This window comes from Triticum urartu, chromosome 6A (assembly GCF_056163025.1).
Source record: "Triticum urartu cultivar PI428250 chromosome 6A, HENAU_Tu73, whole genome shotgun sequence".
In the NCBI taxonomy this organism is placed as follows: domain Eukaryota; kingdom Viridiplantae; phylum Streptophyta; class Magnoliopsida; order Poales; family Poaceae; genus Triticum; species Triticum urartu.
Window position 1 is genome coordinate 22,958,283 of NC_141878.1, and position 12,024 is coordinate 22,970,306.

Genomic DNA, 12,024 nt, shown 5'->3' on the forward strand with positions numbered 1-12,024 from the left:
ATGATGGGAAGATTCCGCCGCCTCGTCAATGATTTTGCGCTCAAGGAGGTATACCTCAATGGGAGAAGATTCACGTGGTCCAACGAGCAAACCCCGCCCACCCTGGTGCACCTAGACGGCGTGTTTTGCACCGTGGACTGGGAGGACGCGCATGGTGACTGCCACTTGAGATGCCTCGCCTCCGTCGTGTCCGACCATTGCCCGCTCCTCCTTGACTACGCACCCACGCACGTCGCGCATCGGAGGTTCCACTTTGAGGATTTCTGGCTGCGGCTTGACGGATTCCATGACACGGTTGTCGCGGCCTGGGGATCGGTGCACGACCCGGACCCTTTCCGGCGCCTCATGCTACGCCTTAAGAGCACGGCCCGCGCACTGACGAGTTGGAGCGCCAGGTCCAAGGGTTGCATTCGTGACAAGATGGCCATCTCCCGCGAGCTCATATCACGTTTTGACAAAGCCCAGGAAGACCGGGCGATCTCCCCCCCGGAAGATTGGCTGCGAAAACAGCTCAAGATCTCATACTTGGGGCTGGCTTCTCTCGAGCGCACAATCGCGAGGCAACGAGCGCGGATCACCACGCTCAAGGACGGCGATGCTAACACAGCCTTCTTCCACCGGCAATGTTCATTCCGCCGACAGAAGAATCACATATTCCGCCTTGTGACCGATGGACAAGTGATCACTGATCAGGAGGGAATGGCCCAAGCGGCCTTCACGTACTTTGACGAGCTTCTTGGCTCCTCGGCCGCCCGCAACCACACTCTGGATCTATCGCAGATCATCGAGCCCCATGACCTGACTGACCTCGAGGCACCATTCAACCCGGAGGAGATTTGGGACGCCGTCAAGCGCCTCCCGGCTCGCAAAGCGCTGGGGCCGGATGGATTCACCGCAGAATTTTTGCGGGCCTGCCGGAGCATCATCAAGCAAGACTTCTTCGACGTCTTCCAGTAGCTCTTTGAGCTGCGCGGTCGCGGATTCAGCAAGCTCAACCAGACCCTCTTGACATTACTCCCAAAGCGAGCAGACGCGTGCCAACTCCGCGACTACCGGCCAATCTGCCTCATCCACCTTGTGGCGAAGATCTTCGCGAAGGTGCTATCGCTCTTCCTAGTGCCTAGACTGGGAGACATGGTTAGCCGCCACCAGAACACTTTCATTCCGGGACGGAGCTTGCACGACAACTTTGTCCTCGGCAAGCAATCGATGAAGCTGCTGCACCAACTTGGGGTCCCGAGAGTGATGCTCAAGCTAGACCTAACGCGCGCCTTCGACTCCCTGTCATGGCCCTTCCTTTTCGAGGCTCTTGGCCAATACGGATTCGGACCTCGCTTCAGGGAGTGGCTCGCGATCTTGCTATCATCCTCAAGCACTCGGATCATGATCAACGGTGAACTGGGACCACCAATTTGGCATCGCTGCGGGCTGCGCCAGGGAGACCCCGTATCTCCGCAGCTCTTCGTGCTCGCCGTGGACATCCTTGGGCGCCTAATCAGCCGCGCCCACGACGCCGGCATATTGCAGCGGCTGCACCCCCGATGAGACATTCCGGCCATATCCCTGTATGCCGACGACGTGATGCTATTCTGCTATTCCACGCATGGCGACGCGGAGGCCGTACGCGCGATCCTGGCTATATTCAGTGAAGCTAGCGGCCTCCGAGTGAACTACGCCAAAAGCTCCACCACTACCCTCAATGGCGACCCCGAGGCAGATGCAACAATTGACCAGGTGGGATGCACGAAGGCAGAGCTGCCCATTACTTATCTTGGCATCCCTCTCACGCTACACTGCCCCTCGGCTGCCCAACTACAACCCCTCGTCGACTCGGTGGCTGCTCGGCTCCCCACATGGAAAGCAGGGCTCATGAACAAAACCGGGCGGCTGGCTTTGGTCAAATCGGTGCTCGCCGCGATTCTGATACATCAACTGCTTGCGTTCGCGCCGCCCAAGAAGACCTTGAGACAGCTTGAAAAGATCCAGCGCGGCTTCTTGTGGGCCGGGAGCGCCGTTGCTAATGGCGGACACTGCCATGTCAACTGGCGACGTGTGTGCCGCCCGCTCGAGTACGGCGGACTTGGGGTCCAGGATCTGGAGCGTGCTGGCCTCGCGCTGCGCCTACGCTGGATGTGGCTCTCCCACACGGACGACGATCGCGCATGGCGAGGCCTCGACCTCTAGTTTTCCGCGAGGAGCGCGCGTTGTTCTTCGCATCGACGACCATAGAGCTTGGTGATGGACAGACGGCACTGTTTTGGGATGACCGATGGCTCAATGGTCAGTCCGTGCGTGAACTCGCACCGGCACTCTACCAATGCATCCCCAAACGGCGACGCAAGTCGAGAATGGTGGCCGCAGGCCTTGCGGGCAATGCTTGGGCTCGTGACATTCAAGGAGTGATAGGGATTCATGAGATTGGCCAATATCTCAGACTTTGGCATGCCGTGCAGCACATCAGCCTACCAAACCGGCCTGACCGGATGCTCTGGAGATGGACGGCCAGTGGCACCCATATGGCACGGTCGTGCTACGCTGCAACCTTCCACGGATCTATGAAATGCCCCTCCTGGAAGCTTACCTGGAAGAGCTGGGCACCGCGACGCATCCATTTCTTTCACTGGTTGGCTAGCCAGGACCGGTGTTGGACGGCGGATAGACTCGCCCGTCGCGGCCTACAGCACCATCCACGATGCCTCCTCTATGATCAGGCCCCAGAGTCGATGTGGCACCTGCTCCTAGAATGCCCGTTTACGCGGCAGGTTTGGTACGACGTGCTGGCTTGGGCGAGGATACCTTCTCAACCGCCAAGCAATGAACCCAGCCTCACGGACTGGTGGCAACGAACGAAAGGGCAGACCCCACAAGCGCTACGGAAAGGCCTGCAATCCATCGCCATGCTCGTTCCTTGGATGATCTGGAAACAGCGGAACGAGTGCGTCTTCGAGAATGCATGCACCTCGGTTAACGCACTCGTAGATAGGATTAAGGCCGAACCCAAATGTTGGGCACAAGCTGGCGCTTTGGGTCTCAGGGTAGTCCTCCCCACTAACTGGGATGTCCACTGATAGGGTGCTAATCCATGTAACCACCACCTCCTAGGAGGATTGTACTTTCTCATCTCTTCAATGAAATGAAACGCAAAGAGTCCTTTGCGTTTTCTCGAAAAAAAAGAAAACCAAATCATACATATAAGAGAGTCTAGCATAACATCATTTACATGATAAGTTATATATCACTTCAGTTTTCTACCCTTTGGAATACTATTTGATAAATATGGCATATGAATAACCTTATATTTGCAGCTTCTAGAATTTCTCGCCGAAACAATGGATGGTTCTGCGAAGAAGTTTCAGCAACAATCAAATATGTTTTTGCCACAGTAAAGCACACAAACCTGCAAATTGATTCTTTGAGATCGTGTACTGCCGATAACTCCAGGGAATGAACAGAAGAGATAGTGAATTGCGCATATTAGAAAGTAGAGATCATATGATCATTCTTCCTACCTGCAAGTCATTTCTCTTATTGGAAGAACACCCAGCGCGCACTAAACCACCATCTTGATCACGACAATGTATTACTATTTGGTGAATCTATTTTTTTAGGTCAGAAGAGAGCTTTAACAGAACTTAATTTACGAAACAAATATATAGCTTTGCTGCATTAGGAAACAATTACAACCATTTGTCACAACACTTTCTATAGGCTCCTGTCCATGCAAAATCCGGACATATCACCAGAACCTCTATCTCTAATTAATGTAGTTTGCTAATTCGTGAACCACTGAATTCTGCTCTGTGTCTCTGTCTCACGCATATTTTCTTTTATCCACCAAGGGGATTACCATTCCTACAACTTTGATATCTTTGTAGATGGACTTGTGTCTTGACAGGTTCCTATCCGTGCTTTGAATAGCTGACACCCCACTACACAACAGGTTGATTGAAGAACAAAAGTATGGTGTGGCCAGGTCGCTACTAATCTAAGGCCATCTTGGCATGCCATGGCTTCTACTTCCAGCACACCGTTGCATGACTGTAACACCTTGCGTGCAGCAAGCGGAACATTTTGAACATTATCTTCGAAAATAATTCCCACACTCGCAGTTCCTGTCTTCCTGATGAAAGAGACACTCACAATGAATTTAAACCCTGCCCATCTTCAGCAACGTGCAGCCATTTTAGGATCGATGGTCTGTACTTTGGTCAGTTATTCTTCTCCGCTCCATCACTAAACATTCATCTTTTCCTGCCTTTACTTCATTGATGTCATGTGTCTCCATATGCAGGGAGCCCATATAATTCTTCAGGAAGAACACAAACTGATGAGTGATGACAGAGAAGGCGAGGCTGGACACTCACAATGAATTTAAACCGTGCCCATCTCCAGCAGCATGCAGCCATCGTAGGATGGATGGTCTGTACTTTGGTCAGATACACGCATCTTATTCCTCTCCGCTCCATCACTGAACATTCATCGTTTCATGCCATTACTTCATTGATGTCATGCGTCTCCATATATGCAGGGAGTCCATATAGTTCTTCAGGAAGAACATAGACTGATTAGTGATGATAGAGAAGGTGAGGCTCGGGACGTACAAGATGGCTTATGATGTGATCTCGAAGACTATAACTCTGTGGACTGAAGGTGTGGTCTTGAACTTTGGATCAATCTGAACAACAACGACAACTCTGCGAGGAAGAGCAAACACATCAATGGACTGCGCGATGGCGAGGATAAGGTGCGTGCAAGAGGGACAAAACTGAATCAACAATACAAAACTCTGCATCAGCAGATTAGTCACTAAGTTCAGAGTTGTGATCCATATCAAATATATAGAGAGATGCTTTCAGAACACATCAAAGCGATATGAGTAGTACATATAGAATGAAATCTGAAGCTGAACTATAAGATTTATTTATTATGCATCAACACATTGGCCATGAAATTAGTAGTTCATAGAAAAAAGAAAGAAACAAATACCCTGATGTCAATACCGAATCTTCCCGGACACGATGATCGCGTTACCGGCCCATGCATGTTGTGCATTGTCCAACCCTTGAATCCTTGATGTGTTGAAATCCATGTATATCGATTAACACATGAGTAATATGGCAAGGGAGTCGTGCTGGGCGAGGGCGAGCATCCCAGATCTGGTGGAGCTTGGGGAGGAAGATTGGGAACACTAATGGCGGCGAGTGCAGGGGGGAGATGCGATTGGATTGATAGGTCAGGAGGCGGCTGCGCGTACAGGTGAGTTTAGGTTTCCTTTTACACGGAAGATGAGCTGAGTTTTTTTTTTTGCTTTGACGTGAGGTGAGTTGAGGGTTAGTCTAGATTTTTTTTTCACAAACAGGATTAGTATGGACTACTTGGCATTGGTGGGTAATTTTTATCAAGTTTTATGTCCAAATGGTATTGGGGAGATCAAAGGGCTGTAATTTTATGACGTGTTAAATTAACGATTGGATGTTTCTAATTTTTGTGAGATTTTCTAGCTTATTTCTTTTTTTCTGGTTAGCTAATAGATAGATACTAAAAAATAACAGATGGTGTCGCTTGAAGAAACGTACTAACCGATCGTGGCTACGCGGAGGTGCTCCTTCATGGATCGTTTGCTGGGCTATCCGTTTTGGGCCGTACGGGCTATATATATATAGTATATATACAAGAAAGGAAAGCATAATCGCAGTTAAGAAAAAGCATTACTCCCGACGGGGCTTGAACCCGTGACTTCTGGTACATCGGAACAGCGCTCTAACCAGCTGAGCTACAGGACTTAATTGCTTTGTAGATAGTCCTTTTTTATTAAAATAATAGACAGCTTTTTTGATACTTCAATAATTGAGAATACCGAAGAACGGCGAAATCAAGACGCGTGAGAGTTAGGATCCATTTATCTTAATACCCACTCGCACGGCCATCAGTTTATCGAGAAACAAGAACCTAGGCAAGCTTCGAGCTCTCACAACTATTAGAGACATCCGGCCGTCCATCTCGATTCCTTGATGCACTTTCGGCCGTTGGATCGCGCGATTGGAAGGCCTAGGCCGTCGGACCGAACATGAGCACTATTGCAATGAATAGTTTCACTCCCGGTGTGCCACCGCGTGCAATTACAGTGCACCGCCAAGGGAATTTTTGTCATTTCACGCATAGGCGTATAAAAGGGCAACAACTTCCCTTGTGAAGACCTAAGACGCCTCCTCCAGCACTAGTGTGGCCCTCTCTCCATCCCGCCTCGCCCCTCTGTCTCTTTATCCCTCCAATCACAGGAGCAGCCCGCGCCTCCTTGCCCCGCCGCCGTCATCTCCTTCGCCCAGTCGGCCTCGCCGCGAGGTGGAATGCGACCCATTCCCCCGACGCCCCCTCGGCCCAGGCTAACCATAGCGCTACGGCCGCCATGCCCGCGGCGTCTGCTCGGCAGGAGGAAGAGCGAGACCGCAAACGGATCTGGAGATTGAATCGGGCTCCCATGGCTCCTGCGCGGCGTGATGCCTGTTAAGGTGATCTTGTTGTACATCCGTTCTTCCACTGTGCTAGGTTCTCCATGCTTCGATTGATTTTTATTTTGCCTTTAATTTTTTACGCAGGGTGGTTGCTATCTCTCAGATCTCTACTCGTTTTCTTGGTGCCGGTGGCGTTCCTGCGACTGCTATGTAGATGGACCTGGAGGTTGAACCTCTTTTCTCTCTGTTCGTTTGGATTCTCCTCACGATTATGTGTAGAGCTTGTTCGTGTGCTGCTTGATGAGTTTCTTCTCCTCTAATCTTGTGTGCTGGATTAGTGATTTTTATTTTCTTCTTGTGGAGGAGATTCTCAGGTTTAGCTAGGTTCCAAAGAAGAAATTTTTCTTTGTCTTTCTTGTTTTGTTTGTACCTTGCTTGACTTGACACACAACAGCCTCGTGCGTGTTGCCGTCGCCATCGTCCTGCCCCAACGGGTGTCTCTGCCGCCGCCGCCGCATCCTCTCGCTGGTCTTCTCGCATTTGTCCTTGCACCGACGCCCGCCATACATGCGGTGGCCGTGGACGCAAGCGCCGCAGGAATGGATAGGTATGAGATGCACGTACTCTGCAGAAGACTTTATTCGGCAGGTGTTATTCTCCCGGCAATGATAAGCATGTTATCTCTTTGAGACTTATCCCTTGTACGTGCGGTGCAGCAGCTAGACCTGCACATGGTCACGGCTTGCACGTTCGGCCTGTCCTGATCATCTTGCACGGGTAGTCAAGCCAAATAGCCGTCAATTTAGCTAGCTAGCTAGTAACCCCATGCACGCATGGGATTTCTATCATAGCATGTACGTGAGCTATGTCCATGCATAGCTCTTTGCACGTACACGTACATCCACTTGCTCGTTAAGGGAGGCTCATTAGATGATGCATGTGTAGACATAATTAAATAATGCTCCACCCATCTTGATGACCCTCTGATAAAAAATCCACGTATTGTCCAATGTTATGTATACATGCTTGTACGTATATATTGGTGCCATATTTTCATATATGATAAGTACAAAATTACGACAAAGTCTCATTGGACATTACTGAATTATCTTGATTGAGAAATCAAATAAAAGAATACATAGTGATGTATAAGGTTCGATGAAAAACCGAGGGAGCGGTGGATAATTATGCTTCATTAAAGATTAGGAAAATATTATTTACTTAGCATAAAATCTGAAGTATTTGAATAGTTCAAAGGAATTTAAGAATATATTATTTGAAGAGTTCAAATATTTTTTAGTGAAGATAAGGATCATTATGACAAAAGATAAAGTGATTCTTCAGTATTGAAGAAAATTATGTGAGTCATAAGTTTAGGAAAACACTCGAATAATTTTGGAATTATTTTATTACCAATATGCTTTTATAAAATTTGGAGTATAATTGAAACAATAAGATATACACTAAACAGAGCACCGCATATTAGCCTTGCTAATAGAAACCATATAACTTATGGAGTTTATGAACCAGATAAATGTTGAATTGTAGGATATCTCAGAAACATGACTTGAATTCCTTCCATCGAAATGTTCAAAAGGCAAAGTGTTTGTCACGGATGAATATTTTTTCAAGAAAGTGTTTTCTTGTCAAAGAAATGAGCGGGAGGATACTAGAACTTGGAAAGGATTATTGAATCTCTAGTGGTAATAAGTAGGATTAACAAACCGGAAGTTGTTCTGTTAGATTGTCTCCAAAATAAACCGTAAGTTATGGATATAGAAACCCTAAAACTTGTAACAGGATTATGCAAATCAGGAAAATCGTTGAATTTTCTGAAATTTCACGATGAGATATTCATCTTAGAAGAAGATGAACTATCACACTGACAAGTGGAAAGCTTTGTTTCAATAGGCCACTCCGCCCCACGAGACGGGAGCAACATCCGGCCATTGTCATATTCGTCTGCAGTTGGAACCAGTGGCCGGAGCAAATAAAACAACAAAATTGTTTATCTACAAACTTTTCTCATAAAGGTATGATAATTTCCCAGATGCACTGTTGGCATAATGGGCGAATTTGCATGTAGCTCAGTCTGTCGCCGCACTCCGCAAAAACCTTGCCTCACTTGTCAACATGCCCGGCTCAATGGAGCGGTGCCAATATTGGTAACATGTGCACAGAGATTAAGAAACTAAAAAATGCACTAGCAATTTGCAAGGAGACACCCAACGTTCTGACCCGTTACATGCAGAGATAAAACTTTCGCATCGCCTGGTCAAGCTTTATCATATGGAGGAGATACTGTAAAGACAACGTTCACGGGCGGACTGGTTGCGTGAGGGGGACAAAAATACCAATTACTTCGAGAGGCCAGCGAGCATGCGACATAGAAAAAACAAAATAAAACACTTAGAGAGGGAAGACGGCTCGCTAGCACAAGACCCACGGAGATGGCATCTATGGTGAATTCTTTTAACCAAAACCTTTCACAGCAGAAGGTCTTCCGGGTGTGCAAGATGTTCTTGATAGCGTTCTGGTCAAGGTTACTCACGAGATGAGTTCTATGTTGACTGCTCCATACACTAATGAGGAAATGAAGACAACTCTTTTTCAGATATTTCCAACAAAGGCGCCCTAAACAGATGGCTTCCCCGCACACTTCATTCCGTGTCATTGGGAGATCTGTGGGGTTGAGGTCACCAACACGTTTCTGATAATTTTGCAAGGTGAAGAGAGCCCAGAGGTAAGAAATGAGACAATCTTTTTTCTTATCCATAAGGTAAAACACCTCACCCAACTCACTCAGTTTCATCCTATTAGCCTTTGCAATGTCCTTTACAAAATTGCCTCAAAAGTGGTCTCTAATCATCTGAAGCAAGTTCTTTCCGATATCATCTCAGAAGAACAATGAACGTCTCATTACTAATAATATTATCACAACATACAAGTGTTTACAATTGATGTAGAGCAATAATGCAAAGAAAAATAGATTTTGTGCGGTTAAATTGGATATGATGAAAGCCTATGATCGGGTCGAGGGGAATTTATCTTGAGGATGTCATGTCAAAGCTGGGGCTTGCAGTAACTTGGGAATCTCTTGTAATGAAGATTGTTAGTTCAGTGAAATTCTCCGTAATGTTTAATGGAGAAAAAATAGAAGAACTTAAGACAACGATGGGGATCCGACAGGGGGACCCAATATCTCCTTACCTATTTTTGTTTGCACCAGAGGTCCTTTCGTGCCTCTTCCAAAAGAAGAATAAGTCATCCCACCTATGTGGCATTAAAGTGGCATCGTCGGCACCGCCAGTCGACCACTTGCTATTCGCAGATGACAGCCTACTATTTGTCAAGTCATGTAGTCAAGGAGCTAATGAGTTGTCCTCTCTTTTGGAGTCCTATTGTAACGCATCCCATCAAAAGGAATATCTATCAAAGTATTCTATTTTCTTCCCTAAAGTTGTCCTGAAAGTTTAAAGCTTGAAATTAAGGAGGCCTTGTATGTCCCAAATGAGTCTTTGTCTAAGAGATATCTAGGAATGCCGATTGATGTTGGAAATTCTATGAATGGTGCCTTCAAGTTCTTGAAAGATAGAGTGTGGGAAAAAGTGAAGGGATGGATGGAGAAGATCCTGTCAGTTGGTGGTAAGGAAGTTCTTATCAACTTGATTGCTCAGGCAGTACATGTTTACTCTATGTCTTGTTTTAAGCTCCTGCGTGACCTTTCTGAGCATATTTATACTCTTATTCAGAAGTTTTGGTGGGGTAGTACAGAAGGTAGGAGAAAGCCATACTAGGTATCCTAGAGTGTTACGACAAGGGCAAAATATTGTCGAGGTCTCGGCTTTCGAGATATTGAACTCTTTAAACTTGCCCTGCTAGGCCGTCAGGCTTGGCGCATATTGATGGACCCAGCTTTTCTAAGCGCGAGAACACTAAAGGCTAAATACTTTCCTACTTCAGATTTTCTTGATGCTGAGCTTGGGAATTCCCCTTCGCAAATCTGGCGATAGATATTGGATGGTAGGGGCACCATGAAACAGGGCCTTACTAGCAGAGTAGAGGATAGGACATCCACGCCGATCTGGCAGCATAACTGGATTCCCCGGGACATTAATATGTGGCCCATTGTAAGTAATGTACTGGACCCGCCCCAAGTGGTGGCCGAACTGATCACAGTGGATGCATCGTGGGACATGGACAAGTTAGCTCAAACTTTCCTGCCTACATATGTACAAGCTATTGCTTATATTCCCCTATGCACATGTCAGGTGGACGATTTCTGGTCTTGGACCCATGTGAAGAGCGGGTTTTTTTCCAGTTCGCTCGGTCTATAGAATGTTAGTCTCTACGAAGTTACGCCGCGAAGCATGGCTCGAGGGCAGAGCGGAATCTTCAAACTCAGAGAGGGGTCCGAATGACTGGACAAGCATGTGGAAAACAAACGTTCCCTTAAAGGTTAAAACTTTCTTATGGAGGTTAGCTCAGCAATCACTACCCACAACTGATCTCTTAAAGAGTAGGAACATGGCAAGATGCATGTGGGCTTTGCAAGACACAGACCTAGTTGAAGTTGTTGAGAACAATAAGGAACCGGAAGCAAGAATGTGGATATTCACACTAATTGATAGCTTGCAACATGACGATTTTGGTAAAGTGGTGGTTACACTATGGGGTATCTGGTATGCACGTAGAAAGGCTCTCCAAGAGCAACAATTTCAGACCCCCCCCCCCCATGCAAATCATCACTTCATAACAACTACATCCAGGAGCTCGGTGAGTGAACCAGCCTGGACACACCCATTGCTGATAGCGAGGGCACCTCGCCCGCGCAGCGGCAGGTTTTGCTAAGATCAAGGTAGATGGGGCAATGGCGAGGAACTGAAGTACTTGATCTTTCAGTACCGTGTGTACAGATGGAGCAGTCAAATACCTGGGTGCTTCAGCGATAAAGTGTGATGGCATAACAGACCCGACTACTTTGTAAATGCTAGCTTGTCGAGAAGCTCTTTCTCTAGCCCAGGATCTCGACTCACACATGTGATAATACCTTCTGATTGCAAAGAGGTTGTTACAAATATCAAAAACAATGCAGGAGGCTTAAATGGCAGCATCGTCAAGGAGATTAAAGCTACCTCGGCACAGTTCACGGCATTTCCTCTGGTCTTTGAGGGACGTGAAACTAATATTATGGCTCATAGCCAGGCTAAAGACACATTAGGCCTTTCTTTAGGACGCCATCTGTGGCTTCTCGATCGTCCGGAACTAAATTGTATCCCAATGTATTTGGCTGATGATTAATGAATAAAATGTGTTTAGACTAAAAAAACATACTATTTTTTGAGGAACTAGCAAAGTGGCCCGCTCGATGCGCGGGCTAGAACGATAGACAGTTGAAAAATGGCACATATTATTCGCATTGCGTAAAGAAAAATTGGTCGCGTCCTTATAGGTTTACATTTTTAATAGTAATTTATAATGCTATAAAATTATTTAGCATTTTTGTATATATGAGTGAACATTGTCGTCAAAGAAATTGCATATATCATGCTTTAGGAAAAGTCTATTACTT

The 12,024-nt window shown here is 46.8% G+C and overlaps 1 protein-coding gene across 1 annotated transcript; it reads left to right on the top strand.

Annotated features, from left to right (window-relative positions):
- Positions 1–957, top strand: LOC147963417 (uncharacterized). The gene has a single exon (XM_087529564.1). It carries the CDS (start codon positions 1–3, stop codon positions 955–957), a length of 957 nt encoding a protein of 318 aa, XP_087385690.1.
- Positions 958–12,024: the final 11,067 nt, after the last annotated feature.